The 19,830-nt window shown below is 60.1% G+C and overlaps 2 protein-coding genes across 3 annotated transcripts; one reads left to right on the plus strand and one right to left on the minus strand.

The window, feature by feature from the left end:
- Positions 1 to 74: 74 nt before the first annotated feature.
- Positions 75 to 2,571, minus strand: FBXL15 (F-box and leucine rich repeat protein 15). Of its 2 annotated transcripts, none has more exons than XM_081249774.1 (4): positions 2,085 to 2,571; positions 1,758 to 1,911; positions 899 to 1,404; positions 75 to 216 (listed from the first exon to the last, which is right to left on the minus strand). In XM_081249774.1, exons 1-4 carry the CDS (start codon positions 2,135 to 2,137, stop codon positions 87 to 89), a joined length of 843 nt encoding a protein of 280 aa, XP_081105900.1. In that variant the 5' UTR covers positions 2,138 to 2,571; the 3' UTR covers positions 75 to 86. The 2 variants fall into 2 exon arrangements, with proteins under 2 accessions (XP_081105900.1, XP_081105899.1); XM_081249773.1 differs by having other exon boundaries at positions 78 to 400; positions 2,085 to 2,565.
- A 3,355-nt stretch (positions 2,572 to 5,926) lies between these two features.
- PSD (pleckstrin and Sec7 domain containing) lies at positions 5,927 to 19,783 on the plus strand. Its single transcript, XM_081242545.1, has 16 exons — positions 5,927 to 6,618; positions 6,891 to 6,993; positions 7,485 to 7,845; positions 8,587 to 9,027; positions 10,232 to 10,426; positions 10,593 to 10,673; positions 10,880 to 10,992; positions 11,624 to 11,682; positions 11,792 to 11,881; positions 15,635 to 15,678; positions 17,182 to 17,372; positions 17,457 to 17,527; positions 17,635 to 17,792; positions 17,945 to 18,089; positions 18,351 to 18,494; positions 18,982 to 19,783. Exons 1-16 carry the CDS (start codon positions 5,965 to 5,967, stop codon positions 19,210 to 19,212), a joined length of 3,081 nt encoding a protein of 1,026 aa, XP_081098671.1. The 5' UTR covers positions 5,927 to 5,964; the 3' UTR covers positions 19,213 to 19,783.
- The last annotated feature ends 47 nt before the right edge of the window (positions 19,784 to 19,830 follow it).

Genomic DNA, 19,830 nt, shown 5'->3' on the forward strand with positions numbered 1-19,830 from the left:
TGGAGTACTGTGTCTGTCTCTCCCAGCCTCACATCCCCTATCTCCAACAGGGCAGCAGCGCCAGGCAAGAAGGGGTAAAAAGCTCTTTATTTGAAGCTCCAGGGTAGGGCAGGGCACTGGCCTCTCAGCCGAGGCCCCCACAGTTCAGTTTCCCTACGGTTCACAGTGAGGCCCCGCCACACAGTCCAGCTGTGCCCATCGGCAGGCGGGTCAGACCTGCAGGTTGACAAAGGGTGCAAAGCCTGCCATGTCCTGTAGCAGCACCAGGGCCTGATGCAGCGGAGGCTCCACATCGATGTCCACGCCGCGCTTCCGCAAACGACTTAGGCTGGGCTCGGCCACATGGTGGCAGTGCCGCACCCGCAGCGAGCGCAGCGCGGGGCAGTACTCGGCCAGCGTCCTGGGGGAGGAGCCGGGTGAGGTGAGGGGCGTGAAGCCGCTACACCCACGGTGGGGGAGCCGGCAAAGCCCCTGTCTCCCTCCAGTTCGGGGCATACTTCTTCCCTCCGTACAGAAGGGAGGAGACCCGATTTGGGGTCATACACTTAATGCCTCCAGTGAACCGGAGACTTCCTGTCTCTGAAACAGGGAACCTGCTTCTCAGCTGTGCCCAGGATTGCAAGGTTTTCCCTTTGTTGAAGAACAGCTAGAAATCTGACTTTTGTACTCTGTATGTGAAATCTCCCAATGTGTAAATACTGGTTCAAAAAAGTTTTTAAACTGTGGGCTCTCTGGCCTAGGCATTCCTTAGAGGCCCTTCCTATTCAGAATGGGGGTGCCGTGGTAGCAGGAAGATACAGAAACCCCAGTTCTGCCTTTCGACAACTACAGCCCGCCCCGACCCCCAGAGGCTAAGTGATTGCCCTCCTCCCGTCCCACCGACCCCAGGCCCAGGCACCTGACACCGTCGCTTCCGACCCGGAGGCAGCCGGTTAGGTCGAGGTGCTGGAGTTCCGGGCAGTTGCGAGCCAACTCCTGGACGGCGACGTCCCCCACATTGGCGTTGACCGCCAGCGAGAGGCTGCGAAGGCCTGCGCCGCGCCTCTGCGCCAGGTACACGATGGCTTCATCCTTGAGCTGTCGGCAGGCGGTGAGGTCCAGCTCCTCAAGGGCCGGACAGCGGTCAGCGAGGCCGCGCAGCGCCAGTCCATCTACCCAGTCACAGTGCGCGAGCGAAAGGCGCTGCAGGCGGGGGCAGCCCTCGGCCAGCGCCCCCAGCGCGCGGCGGCTCAGTTGCCCGCAGCCGGCCAGCGCCACACTCCGCAGCTGGGGATTCCGCGCCAGCACCGGCACCAGATCCTCGTCCGACAGCCATTCGTGACACGGCGCCAGCGCCAGCTCCTGCAGCCCCTCGGCGTCCCGCAGCAGCCAGGCCAATGCGGCCTGCGGGATCTGCGGACCCACCTACGGGCGGGGAAGCACCTCGACTCTCAGCTGGTTCCGGGGGCGGACGCTGCCTACCCGTCCCTGAGGAGTGCTTTCCTGGCAACAGGTCGCCCTCGGGGCTTGCCACCTGACCTCCCAAGAGAGACCCTACGCGCCCTCTGAGTTGATTCCCGGTACTCGCCCTTTGAGAGTACTTCTCGCTGGGTGGATCGCTTCCAGGTCATTCCTAGAGGCCCAAGGGGGATCCCGAAGGGTAGACAGCGGAGCTGGGGTCTGGAGGTTCAGGGCTGGGGACTGGGGGTTGGAGGCGGGGCTGGAGCCGGGGCGGGGGCAGTATCCAGAAGGGGGCGGGGCTCCGGCCCCAGGCTTACCTGAGCGGCGTCGAAGCGGCGCAGCCCGGCCAGGTGCAGCTGCACTAGCGCCCGGAAGGCCCGACTGACGCGCTGCAGCCGGAGCAGCTGGCGCAGCGGCACACGGCTCAGGACGTGTGGGAGCAGTACGTCTTCCCAGGGCAGGTCCAGGAGCCTGCGGGCAAAGGGGCGTTGGCGGCGGCGTCCCCGGGTTGCTGTTACCTGCGAGTCCGCCTCCGTTATGCTCCTAAGCCCCGGCTCCTAAAAGCGACCCCCAGACCCGGCCCTGGTTCAGCTCCCCTCCCCCAGGCCTTTTTTCCCTCTCTCGGCCCCTCCGGTGCTCGGTACCTGACGGCTCCGGGCTCTTGCTCCCCTCCGGACTGCTCCATCGGTGGCTCCATCGGTTGTCTACTGCGCGTGCGCAGTAAGGTCTTCTTGCTTTGGCCTGGAGCGGCCGCAGCAAACCCGCCTACTTTGGCTGTAGAGACAGACCGATTCAATCGAGTGCCGGCTCACTGAGGATCCTGTCTGAAAGTGTTCCGGATGGATCCCGAAACTGAAGGCGAAACAGGCCGGTGGTGTAAAGTTAGACCTCGCCTTCTCCGCTACAGGGCTTGAGACCCGAGGCTGAAGAATGCGATGGTGCAGCAGAGACTGGCTTTTTTCGTTTTGGGCCAGTGGCCGCCTCAAAGTGAAGTGATGGGAGGAGCAGGCAAAGCCAAACGTATAAGGGGCGGGGCCAGGACTGTTAAGGTTCTGGGCCTATTTTCTCTGCCCTCTGATAGCGTTTAGCGAGTTTGAAAAATGGGGAAAAACTGTCCAGGCTCTTATTGCCTGGCACGTAGTAGATGCCCAAGAATTGCTGAATGAATTGAACAGGGAAAGCTAGAACTTTTCTTCCTTCATCAAGCAAACTTGCCCAAACCTCCCATCCCTGGTTAATTGTGAAGTACAGAGCTATCCAACCCCTTCCACTCCCGGAAGATTTGTAACGGGTTTACACCTTGGAGGGAGAAATGTAGGGTCGAGAAGAAGGACTGTATCTCCAACTGGGTCCCTTTCCTTTACCCAGGAGGTCTAGAGTCCTGAGAAGAATAAGTGTTCAGGTCAGCCCCCCAGGAATACTGCTTATCGGTTGGCCTGGGGGTTTAGTTGTGGGGTCTGGGGCTGGGCCTGCCCTGGGGCAGTAATCCCCTCCCACCCCAGAGCTCTGAGCTCAGACTCTGGGTTGCCCTCTCACTGCGTCCCCAGATCCTAGTTCAGAGTCCGCTCCAGGGAACCTCTGGAGCAGTGCTTTCCCCATCATCCATTGGCGGGGAGGATGTGAAGGAGGCCGAGGGCTACTGCTGTCCCAGATAGCTCCCATCCCCCCACCCCCCCATCCCCCGCCCCAGCAGGGTTGCACTTTCCCGTCGTGCAACCGTTTCACCTGCCTCTTCATAACGAAAAATGCTTCCCATCCATTATCAGGGCTTCGGCACCTCTACAAGGTGGGCATGTCTGTTCCGTCACTCCACTTTGAAGATGAAACCGAGGCCCTGGAGAGGCAGCACCTTGTCCGGGATCAAGCGAGTCGGGATAAAGAATTCAGGCATCCTGGTTTTCCCCGAATCCCTTTCACACTCCTCCACCCTCCCCCACCCCACCCCCACTCCCATGCTGCGAGAGGGAGTGAACAGCAGCGGGGAAGGACCAAGGAGGGTCAGTTTGGGTGAGGGACTTGCTCCCTTTTCCTCCGCCTGCTTGGGGAAGGGTAGCTGGGAGGACAGATTTGTGCTAAGATAGAGTCAAGTGGGCGCGCACCACCTCGGGCCGCGCGCCTCCTCCCCATCCCAGCGTTGTTCCAGCTTCTGCGCCTGCGCAGTGCGACAAATCTGGCGCTGTCCCCTTCAGCACCACGCCGAGCCCGCGCAGCCCCTCCCCGCGGTGAGCCCCGCGCACCCCCGCCTCGCACGTTCTTGCGCCCCCCTGACCACTCGAACAGACCCCTTCTTCCTTCCGAGGTCACCACTTGCCTGCCCTGGAGTTCCCAAGGAGAGCAGTTGCCCTAGTAACTTTAGCGGTGCTTTCTTAAAATAGCCGGGCCCGCTTCTACCTTGGCCAAGGGCACAAGGGTTGCCTGTCTCCCACTTCCTCTAGTCCAGGCGTCATTCCGTCTAACCTCTTACCAGACGGGCAGGATGCCTAACTCAGGCAGCAAGGAAGTTCTTTTTGAAGTCTGACTAACATCCCTCCTGCTGCATCCGGGGCGAGTGGTCAGGGTTGTGTCTCCTGAGTCCTAGTCTTAGAACATCCGGAGGGTTTGAGGCAGTGCTCCCTAGATCTTTCTTCCATAAATTGATGGTCTCCTGGATTTAGGGGGCGGGTCCAGTCTACACTCGTACCGTGTGCTGGCGCGGCCGCGTGCTCGTGGGGGCGGGAGCGCATGTGGCATGTAACAGGTCATGTGGCAACCTCCTAGGGACACGCGTGGGGTCTGGAGCGGGACACGCGTGTGCAGCTGGGTCCTGCGTGCGGCTCGGGGTGGTGGACGAGCGGGACGTGGACACGATTGGGGTGGGTCATGTGAGGGTCTGAAGAACAGACCAGAGGTTCCATACGTCCTCCCCCTCCTCAGGGGCGGGTCTCAGGTTGGCGGGATTGCCCAGGGGGGACCTAGCGTCGAGAAGGGGGGCCAGCCTCCGGGGCTCAGGGCCCCGGGAAAGGGCGGGGTGGGGGGGAGGATTAGCTCTGAGCCGCGCGTAGGGGGGAAGGAGGGACTGAGAGGCGGGCGGGCCTGGAGCAAGCGGGAGCAAGCGGGAGTCGCGCTGCCTTCACAGCTGAGCTGGGCCCAGCCTCTCCCCTGCCTCTCCTCGGCCCCAGCTCCAGGCGAGCAGCGGTGAGTACTGAGGCGGCTCGAGTCCAGGGCTGCACTGGGGGTGCGCTGGGCCCCGATTAAGCTTCAGAAACCTGCCTGGCAGGTTGCTGCTCCTGACCCTTGCCCCTACGCTGCATTGCCACCAGGGGCCCCTTTATCCCTTTATGGTCCTTCCTGGGTTGGACAAGATCTGTCATACGCCTGGCGGGTGGAGAGAGAGATGGGGAGAGGGTCTGGTTCAGCCTTCACCCTGCCCCCCCACAGAGACCAGTGACTGGTGGGGGTTGGGGGAGAGGGTGTATGTCCCTGTTTATGGATGTGTGTGAGGATGCATCTGTATGTGTGTGACTGTGACCAGTAAGTGTCTGTGAGTGTCTGATATGCCTGTGTCTCTATGTGCCTTGGAGAATGAGGGCCTGTGTGTATATTTGGGTATCTCTTTGTGTGTTCCTGTTTGATTGCAGTGTGTGTGTAAAACAAGCATGTGCCTTTCCATTACACACATATTTGTTATGACTGTGAGAGTGTATGAGGGTGTGTCTTTGAGCAATGTGTGTGTGTGCCTGTGTCTGTGTCTGCTGGAGGATGTTGTCTATGAATGTGTTAGCTGTGTACCGATATTATTTGTCCTTATGTGTGTGTGTGCATGAGTATGTGTACCTGTAAGGAGAACAAGAATGTCCCTTTCCCATTCAGCATGTATGTAGTAGAGGAGGAGCCTCTGTTCAGGCCTTTTTCTTCCCTTTCACCTATGCCTCTCAGCCCCTCATGTCCCTATATACCACCCCCATTCTTCCTCCCTCTCCTTCCAGGAGGCCTGAGTTCTCTCCCCCTGAGTGAGGGGCTTCTATAGAGAGAATGTGGAAGGTCCATGGCTGGGCGATGATGATGGCTGGCTGATACTTCTGGTCCTGAGGGTGGGGTAGCAGTCTTCCCCCTCCCCCACCAGAAGTAGTTCCAAAATGCCACAGGAACTCTGGGCTCACTCAACTTCTGAAATACCTTCCTCTCTCCTCCCAGGGTGATGCTTAGAGCCCCCAGGCAGAAAGGAGAGGAGCCAGGGGCCCATTGGGGGTACGATTCTTTTCTCTTCGGGCCTCCATGGAAGTAGCCCCAGCAGGAAGACTGATCACCAACCCCAGGGGTGGGATCAATGATGCCATATTCCCAGCGTGGGCTAGACCCCTGGTGCTCAGTGACCCCAGCCAGCTTTCCCTTCCCTGTCTCTGCTCTCCTGTCCACCCGACTCCCCAGCAGTTCACCCCCTCCTCCCCTTCCTCTCTTGCAGGCCTGTCTGAAGAGTATGCTGCCCCCTCACTCCCCACCTGGCCTGGCCATCCCTGCCCCCCCAGCCTGACCCCCGGCCCCAGCATGGCCCAGGGTGCCATGCGCTTCTGCTCGGAAGGCGACTGTGCCATCTCCCCGCCACGATGCCCACGCCGCTGGCTCCCCGAAGGCCCAGTGCCCCAGAGCCCCCCGGCCAGCATGTATGGCAGCACAGGCTCCCTCCTACGGCGGGTGGCAGGTCCAGGTCCCCGAGGCCGGGAGCTTGGACGTGTGACAGCACCCTGTACACCCCTGCGTGGCCCCCCTGCACCCCGTGTCGCTCCCTCACCCTGGGCACCCTCTTCACCCATTGGGCAGCCCCCACCAGGGCCCCGGAGTTCTGTGGTCATATTCCGCTTTGTGGAGAAGGCCAGCGTGAGGCCACTGAATGGGCTACCTGCTCCCGGAGGCTTGAGTCGGAGCTGGGACCTGGGTGGGGTCTCTCCTCCCAGTCCCACCCCAGCCCTTGGGCCTGGCTCCAACCGAAAGTTGCGGCTAGAAGCATCCACATCAGACCCACTCCCAGCTGGAGGAGGCTCAGCTCTGCCTAGCAGCCAGGGCCTTTTACACGGGCCACCAGCTCAACCTCAGGTTGGAGCAGACGGTCTTTACTCCTCTCTCCCCAATGGGCTGGGGGGACCCTCTGAGCACCTGGCCACATTATTCCGAGGACCTGCTGACACTGGACTCCTTAACCAGGTATTTGATCTCCCTTGGGCTCCCTGGAACCCCAGAGACCCAACAAAGGCCAAGGCTTGTCTCCTTGGTGGTTTTGGGCCTATCAGCTGTTCACTCTGAATCCTTCAATCTGTGCTAAATCTCCCTCTTTCTTGCCCTCTTTGTTTGTTCTTGTGTCTGCACCTCTGTCCCTGTATGTTTTTCTTTCTGTGTTTCTGTCCCATGTTCTTGTGTCTTTGTGTGTCTGGCTTTATCTCTGGGTGCCTGTGTCTATGTCTCCCTCCTTGGCTTAGGGGGACCCCTGGTCCTCACCCAGAGAAGTCTCCTCTCATGCCCGGAGAATCGCGCGAGCCAAATGGGAATTCTTCTATGGCTCTTTGGACTCCCCCAGCTCAGGTAAGGCCTGGGACTGAGGCAAGGGGAACAGGACAGGGCCTTTTCCAGAGCAGCCATGGCGGGCTAGGGAGCCTTCATTTAAACTTCCCCCTATTCTTTCCTGGGCTTCTGAGTTGGCTAATGCCTCTCTAGGCCTCAGTCTATCCATCTGTGTTATGATAGGGGGTTGGGGGATGGCAGCTAGGTTGGGCACTTGGAGGAAGCTGGGTAGTGGAGGGAGGGGTGGCAGGATGTCGAGGGTCATTCCTTGGAGTAGAAGAGAGGCTGGTCTCCCTCAGGCCCCTCAAAGCTGTTTGATAAGAACTTGATTTGAAATGAGCTCCACTGGCACCAGGAACAAGTTGAGTTTGTAGCAGGAGGAATGGTGGCTAGACAGTGAGAGAACTTCCTGCCAGTTTGAGGCAGTGGGGGAGAGTTCCTTCTGAGAACAGAATCAGGACAGGGAGCTGACCTGAATAACCTCCTGACCGGGATGCCTGTGCACACTGCAGGTGCTAAGCCCCCAGAGCAGGCCCCCCCATCTCCACCTGGGGTGGGCTCAGGGCAGGGCTCTGGGGTGGCTGTGGGGCGAGCAGCCAAGTACTCCGAGACGGACCTGGACACAGTGCCCCTGAGGTGCTACCGCGAGACCGACATCGATGAGGTGCTGGCTGAGCGGGAAGAGGCTGACTCGGCCATCGAGAGTCAGCCCAGCTCTGAGGGCCCGCCTGGCACTGCCCGCCCACCTGCCCCACGTCCCGGCCCATGCCTTGGCCCTCGTTCCAGCCTGGGCAGTGGCAATGAGGACGAGGATGAGGCAGGTGGGGAAGAGGATGTGGACGACGAGGTGTTTGAGGCCTCAGAAGGGGCCCGGTGAGTGGGGGAGTGGGAGAGGAAAGTGGCTTGCTCCTTCCCACTGGCCCAGAGCCAGAGCTGGGCTCAAAGGGACCGGAATAGAGACAAGGGTGGGGCCGGGAATGTCAGGACAAAGCGGTGTGCTGACAGGGCGCTGTAGCACTCGGGATTCCGGACAGAGGCCTGAGGCCTGGCAGGGTGTCGGGGGTGTGGGGACCATCAGCAAGAGCCCAGGAGGGTAGGGGCAGCCAGGATAGAGGAGGAAAGGGGTTCTAATGAGGGCCAGGGGCAGAGTGACAGGCTGAGGTCAAAATCAAGCCTGGGGGCACGGGAGCATCAGGCTAGATCCTGGATCCCGGCAGGAGAACGTGGAGGGTAGGGGCCTTCCTCTCTGTCTCACACCCCATTGCAGCCTGGAGCCTCATCTTCTTTTCCTAAGATGTTGCCAGAAATAGAAATGGGATGGCAGGAGGGGAGAGGATCAGGGAGAAGGAGGAGAAAGGGAGATTAACAGGGAGTGAGAGAGGAAGGGGATTGGGTGTTGGGTATGGGTGGGGCTGGGGTGCTCCAGGGGCACTGAATAGCTTGGCAAACCTGTGGTGGGGACCCCGTACCCGGGTGGCTCTTTTCGGGGGATGGGAGCCTGTGAAAAGGGGATGATAATCCCCTTCACAGAGTCGGTCTGAAAGTTCAATGAAATGCTACCTGAGAGCTGTCCTGAAGGCCCCTGATCAGAGATTCTCCTCCCCGCCCCTGCAGGCCAGGCACCCGAATGCCTCACTCCGGGCCTCTCAAGTCGCCTCTGCCCTTTCTACCTGGGACCAGCCCCTTGGCTGATGGGCCCGACTCTTTCAGTTGTGTGTTTGAAGCCATCTTGGAGTCACACCGGGCCAAGGGCACCTCCTACACCAGCCTCGCCTCGCTGGAGGCCCTGGCCTCACCTGGCCCAACCCAGAGCCCCTTCTTCACCTTTGAGCTGCCTCCGCAGCCCCCTGCCCCCAGGCCTGACCCACCTGCTCCTGCCCCACTTGCCCCTCTCGAACCGGATTCTGGTACCAGCTCTGCTGCTGATGGGCCTTGGACACAGAGAGGGGAGGAAGAGGAGGCAGAGGCTGGAGCCAAGCAGGCCCCAAGGAGGGAGCCCCCTAGTCCCTGCCACTCAGAAGACAGCTATGGACTGGGGGCAGCTCCCCTGGGCAGGTGAGTGATTCCTTTGGGTCCTCAGACTTGAGGCCCCAGGGCCCAGGGCCCCAGGAACAGTTGCTCTAAGGGACAGAGCCTGAGTGTGAAGATGTAGTTTATATTCCTGACCCCTGATAGGGGTGGTTAGGGGATACAGATGTGTTTTCTCATTTGGAGGACTACTTCCATTGGCTGTGAGTGGTAGCCCCTCACAGCCTGCCCCCTTGGTCTCAGATCCAGTGACTTGTGAAACCATGGTTTAGGATTGAAGGGTCTCTAGAGGACACCCTCCTCTTTCTCTAGAAGGGCCCTTCCCTCCCCAGACAGAGCCTCTAACCTGCTTAGAATTCTTCTGATCTTACCCTCAGCCAGCCTGGAGGTTTCTCCCAAAGATGCAGCCACCAGCTTCTCCTTTTGCTTCCCTCCCATGTCACCTCCCCCTTCCAATCTAGAGTCTCTCACCCTTCTCCAGAACGTCCTTTCACCAGTCTAACCTTTCTGCTCTCCCCTCTGCCAGCTACCCTCTCAGTCACTGAAGCCATGGCAACAGGAGGGGGTGGCCAGGGAGACAGCGTTGCCTAGCAACTAGGAGTTTCCGGCCTCTGTCTCTGGGGTGACAGGTGGCTTTGTGAGTAGAGCAGCCGGGGTGGGAAGGGGAAGGCAGGAGGAGACAGGGGATGAGGAATTCACTCTGACCCCCAATACCCCCTACCCCAGAGCCTGCTTCTTTGAGGGTGTAAGAGAAGGACGGGAGGAGGCTCCTCTCCCTAAAAGGCGGGAAGAGGAAAGACATAGGAGCAGGAAAGTGTCCCTGCTGCCCTCACATCTTTGTCTGACCCTCCACTGTTCCTCCCCACCAGTCCATCTATCCTATCTTTGCCCATAGTCTCAGACACAGAGGACTCTGTCCTGAGTAGGTCCAGTGTGGGGATGGGGAATCTATGTCTAATGGCAAACTTAGGGAGCTTTGGGGAAAGCAGCCAGAACTCCCAAAGCAGCAACAGGGATGTGGGTTAGATTTGAGGCAGGACTTCCACAGAGAGGTGGTAATGATGGAGTAGGCTGATGGAAGGAATCTCCTTCTCTGGAGAAAAGAAAAATGCCTTCCCCATGTCCCAGTCTTCCCTCCTCTGTCTACTGGGTCTGGAGGCAGAGGAAGGAAAGGATCTGGATGGCCCCCGAGGGCTTGCCCCACCTCTGAGCTGGTGTTCTACCCTGGCAGTGAACCGCCCCTGAGCCAGCTCGTGTCCGATTCGGACTCAGAGCTGGACAGCACAGAGCGGCTGGCCCTGGGAAGCACAGACACCTTGTCCAATGGGCAGAAAGCAGACCTGGAGGCTGCGCAGCGCCTAGCTAAGAGGCTGTACCGACTAGACGGCTTCAGGAAGGCGGATGTGGCCCGGCACCTGGGCAAGAAGTAAAGGCACTGGGCTGGGATTGAGAATGGGGGGAAAAGGGATGCATCCTGCGGGCAGCACCTCCACATCCCCTGTATCTAATACCCCCAGGTCTCTAGGTAAACCCCACCTGGCCCCTTGACACTTCCCCTTGAGACTCCACCTGTCCCTCTGCCCTGCCCACAGCAATGACTTCAGCAAACTTGTGGCTGGCGAGTACCTGAAGTTCTTTGTCTTCACGGGCATGACTCTGGACCAAGCTCTCAGGTGGGTGTCCAGCCCTTTGAGGGCAGCGCCTACTCTCCAGGCCTGGTGTGCAGGGCCTCAGTTATGCCTCCTCTGAGCCCCGTGACTCCCCTAAACTGCCCTGAAGTCACCCTTTCCCAAGCTGTCTGGGTATGGCCAAGAGCCAGGGCTGCCTGGTAAGGGGACCTTGGGTAGAGGTGACATGTCCCCTCTTCCCCCCTCCCCAGGGTGTTTCTGAAGGAGCTGGCCTTAATGGGTGAGACCCAGGAACGGGAGCGCGTGCTGGCCCACTTCTCCCAGAGATACTTCCAGTGCAATCCTGGAGCCCTGTCCTCAGAGGGTGAGGAGGCCCGGGGCAGGACATTCCTGGCTGGTCACTGAGGCAGATGGGCACTGCATCTGTGCAAAGCAGCATGAGTGTGTATGCAGAAGTACCCGAATGCATGAGCTTGCAGGCATGCAAGCATGCATGTATGCAGACAGTACTGGCACGGCTGCACAGATGTGGAACTGTGCATGTGGGCAGGTATAGTGCTAGGTAGGGTCTAGTGTGTGTTGTGAAGAGGCACGTGGCAGGTGTGTTTGCATGCCGTTGTTTGCATACATGTGCAAGACAGTGCTTGGCCTGAGTAGGGATTCTATTTGGTCTGCATAACTGTGTGGGGCCCAATGGCTTGCATAGACACAGAGGCATGTTGATGTTGGGGGCAAGCAGTGGGCTGCCCCCAGAACCTTAGGGAGCTAGGTAGGGTGACCTAAATAGAAGGAGAGGTCCCATCTGAGGGATTTACTGGAAGAGAGAGGTCTTTGCTCCAGAGGGGTTTGCTAATGGGGTCCGGGACTTACAAAAGTGTGGTTGTGAGCCAAAGGGGTTCCTGAAAGGGGGCAGGGGATGAACTGGAAGATTGAGGAAGATAGATGTGGAAGAGTCCCTGCGAGGTGGCCAAGGCTGAATGTCAATTCTCTCCTAGACGGTGCGCACACGCTGACCTGCGCCCTCATGCTACTCAATACGGATCTCCACGGCCACGTGAGTAGGGGGGCTGGCGGGAGGGAGCCTGGAACACCCCGCCCAGAGACTTCAGGGCCTGGGAGGCGAAGGACTCCCCAAGCTCAGAGGCCTCTGTGCCCTCCATTAGAACATCGGGAAGCGCATGACCTGCGGAGACTTCATTGGTAACCTGGAGGGCCTCAACGAAGGCGGCGACTTCCCCAAAGAGCTGCTCAAGGTGGGGGGTGGGGCGGGGCGGGGCAGAGGTCTTTGGAGGGGAGGGACAGGGGACCTGTCAGCAGGCCTCCGAGGGAGGGGCGGGGAGGGGCCTGCCACCACCCAGTTCCCGCTGTGGAAGCCTGGGCTCTAGTGACTCAGCCTGGGGACCGCCCCCTCCCCCAGCCCCCACAAGACTGGCTTTCCCGGAACATGCGCACTCGCAGTCCCAGCGCACAGTGGGGGAGGGGGGAGAAACAGTTCTCGAAAACACGTGACCAGCAGGCCCTGGACCCTGTATTTTGGCTTCGTTAGCGCCCCTCCTTCAGTGTTCACTGAGGAAAGGGGTGGGGGGTCTCTGCAAGGGCGGTGGGGCGCGCATAGGTACACCACTTCCCTCCCCGCGCCCAGCCCCCGCCCCACGGTGTACAGCCACAAAGGCCTCTCTGGTACCGCTGCACTGGAGGGACCCGGAGATGGGGGCCCTGAGAGGGACAAAGGCTTTCCGGGGTCCTGAAGCCAGTTAGCACCAAGCTGGGACTACACACTGCGCTTCTGGCTCCTTAGTGGGCAGGCCCCGCGCCCAGGCGCCAGATCCTGAGGGGTTAGCTACACTGGAGCGGGTAGGATGGGAGGAGGAGGGGGTGGCCTGGACCTTGGCTTCACTCCTCTTCCAGATCGGGTGGCGTTTTATCCGAGAAGGCCTGCACTCCCTTGAAACCCCCAGAGTTGTCAAAGGGGTCTCCCGGCCACCGCATACATGTGACAGTACAGGAGTGTCCTGGGGCGTGTCTGTGAACGTGGGGTGTGTTGAGCTTCTGAGTTTGGGAACGTATCTTGAGTAGGGCCGTCCACTGTGAGGTGGGGGGGCGTCAGTGAGTTGGGGTGTATGCTGACTTGTATATGTGACTTAGGGTCTGTGAATCATAGGGCTTTGTCTGACTTGGAGTGTGTTTGTGCTTTAGGGCTTATGATTTAGAGTGTGTCTGTGTTGGGGTGTATATCTACGAATTGACTATCTGGTTTATAACAGGTGTCCATGAGTAGGGGGTGTATGTCTGTGAGTTAATGACTGTAAAATTTGAGGTGTACCTCTGAATTTGTAGTGTTTGTGAGTTGAGGTGAATGTGAATTGGTGCATCTGGTTAGTTGGGGTGTATGTAAAGTGGGGTGTTTGAAGGTGATTATATACTCGGGCATTTGAAGTATCTGCGGGTCGGTGAGTTGGGTAATTCCACGGCTGTCTCCATCCCGCGCCGCTGTCTCTAGCCTCGTGGCCCCTCCTGGCTCTGTAAAAAAGGGCCGCCAGGAGGCGTTCCGACCTTTCTCCTCACCACCGCACCCTGACGAGCCAGGAGAGCGCTCCAGACCCTACAGGGACAGCCCACCTCACAGCCCTAACCTCCCAGCACCTCTAGAGCAGGCCACCCCGCCCCACCGGCCCTCCCAGGCGCCTCCCCCGTGACGGCGCGCGGCGGGCCCTCCTCTCGGTCGGACGCCTCCATTTTGCGCCGTCCCCGCCCCTCGCCCTCGCCCTCCCCTCTCCGTTGACGCCCCCCCGCCCGCTCTCGCCGAGCTGCAGAGCAGACCGCGTCGCCGCCGCCGCCGCCGCTGAGCGCTCCGCGCGTCGGTGGGAGCCGAGCCGGGCCGGGCTCGGGCCGGGCCGGGCCGCTCGCGCCGGCTGTCGGGGGAGCCGTCCGCGGGCCGTCCGCGGCCGAGGCCGGACGGGGGCATGGCCGGGGACCGCGGCGTGCCGGCCGGGCCAGCATGATCGGTGTCAACAGCATCCACAGCAGCGCCGGGCGGCTGCGCTCGCGCTCGCTGTGCTCCGTGCGCTACGGGCGCACCCACCGCGGCGCGGAGACCCTGTGCTATGGCTGGCCGCAGCGCTCGCGCAGTCTCAAGCCCGTGCTCTACACCGACTTGGTGGTCAGCCGCCTGCAGAGCCGCAAGAAGAAAAAGGCGGTGAGGGCGGTGGGGCCGCGGCCCACGCCAGGCTGGGGGGCGACCGAGGGGGTTGCTGAGGGCGGCACGCGACTGAGGGGGCGGCTTGAGGGAGGCGCCGAAAGCATCGCAAGCCGAGGAGGGAGCCCGACACGGACAGAGCCCACGGGTAGCCAGGGGTGGGCATGGGGTGGGGGTAGGGCAGAGACCCTCGGACCAAGTTGGGGATCGCAGACCAAAGGGTCTTTGGGCCTTCTAGATGAGAGCATGAGACGGAGCTCACCTGTGGGGTTTAGGAATTTTCGAAGGAAGACGTTGTGGGCCAAAGGAAGTGCCGAGAGGGGCAGGGGATGAACTGCAGGGCTGGAGACAAGGACCGCAGGTTGGCTTTCGGTGGCCACTTCACGTCCTGGCCCGAGAGTTGGAGTGTGAGGGCTTAGGGTCTGCGCCTTGCTGAGTTTGGTCGGGGTGGTGCTGGGAGGGCTGAGTATGCACCTGACTGGGTTGTGCTGTGTATGCACCTGACTGGGTTGTGCTGTGGGGTGGAGGTCATGGTGTACCTGCCCCCGGCCAGGTCAGGGTGTGCCCATGTGGGGTGCTTGGCTAGCCTTGTGGTTGGGTATAGCAGTGGACAGTGAAAGAGTCAGAGACCGTGTTGTGTGGGCAGCGGGGGGCTGTGTCCCATCTTGGAGAAGGTGCCGACGTCACCACTGCATCCAACTCCTCGCACGCAGGCATCACACGCCACACGCTTAGCCGCACGTGCTGGGGACACACCCACTCACGGACAGGCTGGTGGAAGCGCCCCCACAGTGGGAGGCACTGGTGTGAACCCTCGTTGCAGGCTACTCCCAAGAAGAGGGGTCCCCTATGCCACTACTGGAACCCATCCTCTCCTCCGACCACCCCAAGGCCCCTGCAGGTCCCCCAGGCCAACTGTACAGAGGCAAGTGACTGGTTCGGGAATTCACAGGGAGTTTGGAGTGTGCAGGGTTTGGAAGCTAAAACTATTGTCTTTTAGACTAGTGTCCACTCTGCAGGAACATGAAGTATGTGCGTGGGCAGGGGGCTGGACCACTCTGGCATTTGGCTTGGTGGGGCTCTCTGGGTTGGGCGAAGATCTCAGCTTGCACTGGGGATGGGAGCCATGGGAGTGTGTTCTCTGTTAGCCAAGGAGGGAGGTGACAGGTAGAGTCCTGTTCCTGGGCCTCAGTTTCCCCCTATGCCCTGTGTGGGTTTATCCTGTCGAAATAGGCCAAAACACATGGTTGGGGAAGGGAGAGCTTCTTAGGCTGCTCTTTTCCATTCGTTCTGGGACTGTGCTTCCCCCACCCAGGTTCTGAATAGGATGACTCTTAACAGTAACAACAACAGCAAAGATAATAGCCGTTGCTCTTTATCGTACATAAACCTTACGCCAGGATGTCCTGTGTTAGTTGCTTGCCCTATGGTAAACACGTACCGGGACTTCCCTGGCGGTCCAGTGGTTAAGAGCTCCCAGTGCAGGGGTGCTGGTTCTATCCCTGGTCAGGGAACTGAGATACTGCATGCCGCGTGGCGTGGCCAAAAAAAAAATAAAACGACCATGTGGTGCTACGTTTGTTCTTCCCATGGAGACTTGTCCAAAGTCATGCAGCTCAAGTGGCAAACCTGGGCCTGGGTCCTAGTACCTTGTTCTAGAGCCTGTCAGTCATTACACCCTGCTGCCCATCGCCACCCCCAGTTTTGTCTCCTCCCCCAAACTTGGAGGGAGGGCTCTGAGCTCTGGCATTGGTGCACCTCCCCCCCCAGGATTGACCCCCACCCCCCTGGTTTGTTCCTTCCTCTGCAGGCCTTGTACAGCTCCATCAAGAATGAAAAGTTGCAGTGGGCCATGTGAGTCCTGGGGCATGTGAGGGGGTGGGATGGGACGTCGGGAAGGGGCTGCCTGGAGAGGTTGAGAGCACTGAGATGGGCCGAGTGAATCCTGGCGCTGTGGAGCCGGGGAGGCGGGTGAGAGCACGGGAGGCAGTGAGGCTGCCTCACTTCCTTTTTTGGAGGTGCCCGCCTGGACGTGGGGTTCTGTGTCTTGTCTCTAGCTGGGTTGTTATGACAAGCTGGGTTGGGGTGGGTGGCCATTGTCAGCTGGCCGGGGATGAGGGTGCTGAAACAAATGGGGGGAGGTCTCTTGGCACCCAAGTGGGAAAGTAGAAGTCTCTGGAGGTAGGGCCCCGACCAGTAGAGGGAGAGCCTCCTCCTGGGTCCTAGGGAGCCCAGAGTGTCACAGAATTGTCTACTCTTGGCAACCCCAGTGGAAACAGAAAGACTCAGAGTTAAGTCTTGGAAGAGTCTAGACTGAGGGAGGAGGTCTAGTTTTAGTCTTGAGTCCCCCAGTCTGAGGTAGAGCCCTCATCTAAACGGTCAATAGATCACTCCTACTTGCTGGTATCTGCTGAGAGTCCAGCCGCTGCTCAGTTTAGCTGGGAGCTCCCAGTCTGCAGGAGAGAAGACCTTAGAGGAGGCAAAGCTCAGGACTGGGGTACAGGGGGGATCAGGGAAAGCTTCTGTGAGGATTGGTCTCAGGGCAGGCCTTGACAGAGAGGAAGCATTGTTTGGGCAGAGAAAGAGGGAAGTTGGTATTTGGGAGGCCAATGTGTGATGGCTGAAACGAGTGTGGGGTGAGGAGACCAAGAGGAGGCAGGCTAGCTGGAATGGAGAGCGGCAGGAGAGAGACAGTGTTGGTGAGGAGGTAGTGTAGGCTCCAGGTGGAAGGCAGTAGGGAGCTACTGCAGGTTTTTGACGAGGGAGTGACAAAATAGAATCAGATTCTTTAGATGATAGCTGACAGAGCCTGCAGACCAGGAGGTACTAGGAAGCTCCTTCTGCCACCATTTAGCCAGCAAGCTACGAGTAAAGCCTGGTGCTGGGTGTGGTTGAGAAGCTGATTCAGACCTGTGTCTGCTCTGGTGGAGAAGGGAGTGAGGGTGGGGGGTGGGGTGTGTGTGTGTGTGTGTGTGTGTGTGTGCGTGTGTGTGTGTGTGTGTGTGTGTGCGCGCGCGCGCAGAAATGGAGAGGATGGGGCGCCGTACACGTGAGGGGAGGAAGGGACAGACGTGGCCCTACCCTTGGGAACTCTAATCTGGGGGCAGAGACATGCTGCCTCGAGGACCCCTGATCTGAGTGGGGAGGTACAGCTACACCCTGGTGCAACCTGGTCTGAGCCCGGAAATGTGGCTCCAGGAGCCTCAGGCTGAGGGGAGCCACGCCCTATGAGAGGGGCAGTCCCCTCAGCCCCTTCTTCACAGACACTGGAGAAGCTTTCCTGGGTGGCAGAGGCCGGGCCTGAAGGGGGGGTCGTGGCTCCACGGCCAGCCCCCTCTGAGGTGATCACACCTGCAGAGACGAGGAGGAGCTGAGACGCTCTCTGTCTGAGTTGGCCGACCCCAACCCCAAGGTCATCAAGAGAGTCAGCGGGGGCAGTGGCAGCGGCTCCAGCCCTTTCCTGGACCTGACTCCCGAGCCTGGAGCCGCAGTCTACAAGCACGGGGCCTTGGTGCGAAAGGTGCACGCAGACCCTGACTGCAGGAAGAGTACGTGGCCAGGTGGGGAGGCCTGGGGGATGGATGGGAGTGGGCCTGTCTCAGGCCCCCCTGAGTTGTCTTCCTTCCCCCCAGCACCTCGGGGCAAGCGGGGCTGGAAGAACTTCCACGGGATCCTCAAGGGCATGATCCTCTACCTGCAGAAGGTGCGGGGCCAGCTCAAGGGGCTGGGGCTGAGCTGGCTCAGGGGAGGGAGTGGGGGTGGGGCGGGCTGGGCTGGGACTGTAGCCAGGACGAGATGGGCACCCCACAGGAGGAGTACCAGCCTGGGGAGGCCCCGTCGGAGGCTGAGCTAAAGAATGCCATCAGCATCCACCACGCACTGGCCACGCGTGCCAGTGACTACAGCAAGAGGCCCCACGTCTTCTACTTGCGCACCGCTGACTGGCGGGTCTTCCTCTTCCAGGCCCCGTGAGTGCCCTCCTCCTGCCCATCCCAGACCCCTTCACTCCACTCCCAGCTTGCTCCCATCCCTTGTCCCTGGATTGCCTCATTCCTTCTCAGGCCAGGACTGGCATCCCTGGATGGAACCCTGGGCCCAGATGGCTGTGCTGTCTCCCCAGGAGCCTGGAGCAGATGCAGTCCTGGATCACTCGCATCAATGTGGTGGCTGCTATGTTCTCCGCACCCCCCTTCCCAGCTGCCGTCAGTTCCCAGAAGAAGTTCAGCCGCCCTCTGCTGCCCAGTGCTGCCACCCGCCTCCCCCAGGTACCCCCAGCTCTGTCCACTTGATGCCAGCGGGACGGAGTGAGGCAGGCCTAGGCCGACTGCACTCCAGGCCGCTGTGAATGATACACGTAGATGTCCAGTGCACCAGGACATGGGCCGCGGGGGGGCGTGCAGAGGCTGAAATACTGTTGGGTAACCCAGACATGGTGCTTTGTTCATCCAAAGGATGGGGCACCTTTTCTAAAAACTTGCACAAAGGCACTGTCTCTGCCAGAGTGACCATGCTCCCCTGGCCTCTAGGAGGAGCAGATGCGGACCCACGAGGCCAAGCTGAAGGCCATGGCAAGTGAGTTGCGGCAGCACCGGGCTGCCCATCTGGGCAAGAAGGCCCGGGGCAAGGAGGCTGAGGAACAGCGGCAGAAGGAGGCCTATCTGGAGTTTGAGGTGAGCCTCCCGGCCCGGGCACCTCCGTGGCTCCTTGCTCCACTGGTGGGACCTCTGTGTCCCCATACAGAGGCTCAGACCAGTGATTCATGGCATGGACTCTAAGAGTGGGACTAGCTGAGTGACCCTGGGCAGACTGCTTAATCCCTCTGAGCTGCAGTTTCCTCTTCTGTGGGACAGGGACAGCATTCCATCCCCACTAGGGAAATAAAATGAGATGATGTCTGTTAAGTGCTCAGTTTTGCCAACTCTGGTAAAGGCTCAAGAAACATTAGCTGTTACAGTTGACAGTCTAGAGAGAGCCCAGAGAAGGTCACCAAACCACCCAGGGATCATGTCACAGTCAGTCCTTGGGGGCTTTTGGGGCTTCAGAGGTAGGCAAGAATGTGGCATCTCCTAGCCTTCTTTGGCGGTCCCTCCCTGCTCCAGATGGGGGTGGGCTGGGCAGACAGCGGACAGCAGGCTCATCCCTGCCCCTCTGCCTCAGAAATCTCGCTATGGCACATATGCAGCGCTGCTTCGGGTCAAGCTGAAGGCGGGCAGTGAAGAGCTGGATGCGGTAGAGGCAGCACTGGCCCAGGCTGGGAGCATGGAAGACGGACTCCTCCCTCCTCACTCCAGTCCCTCCTCGCAGCCCAACACCTCCAGCCAGCCCCGGGCTCAGTGTCCTGGCCCAGAGTCTCGCGCAGGGGCAGGCAGTGGGCGGTGGAAGCCCTGAGTTGCGGGTGGGAGTTGGGGGGGGGCGGTGCCCACCAGGCACCTGCATGACAGGGCCCTGCCTGAGCCCGGGCCGGCCTCGGGCCACCTGGGAGGGCCCCTCGGTCCAGGGCCTGACCGCGCCGGACGCGGTGTCCGGGGCAGGGCAGGGCTAGGGCACGGGCCTCAGGAGCCTTAGGCTAAGGGCCCCTCTGAGACCCCCTTTTTGTGATAATGTTTTGCACTTTTTCGTACAGGGGACTGGGATGGGAGGGGCCCGGGCCCCTAGACTTTTGATGCTTTTTTTTTTTTGTGGGGGAGACCTGACGTTTCTGCTGAGACACCCCACCCCTGACACCAGCAATCGCCCTCCACCCTGGGGCCTGGCTCAGACAGAAGCCAGGAGTTGGGGCTGAGCTGGTTTTCCCTCCCTCTTCCATGAGGGCTCACCCGCTCTTTCCAGAGGTGGCGGAAGGGTGTCCACGCTGAGGCCCTATGCACAGGCCGGGGGCAGCATGGCCTTGCTTTCCCTCCTTCAGTGGGCCCTGCCCTTTGTATAGCCTCCACCTCCATTAAAACTGCTCTAGACTTGCTGGCTGGGCCGCCTCCTCTCTCCAGTGCCTGGCCTGAGGCCAGGATA

The sequence above is a fragment of the Mesoplodon bidens genome (assembly GCF_964165515.1).
Source record: "Mesoplodon bidens genome assembly, chromosome: 1".
NCBI lineage: Eukaryota > Metazoa > Chordata > Mammalia > Artiodactyla > Ziphiidae > Mesoplodon > Mesoplodon bidens.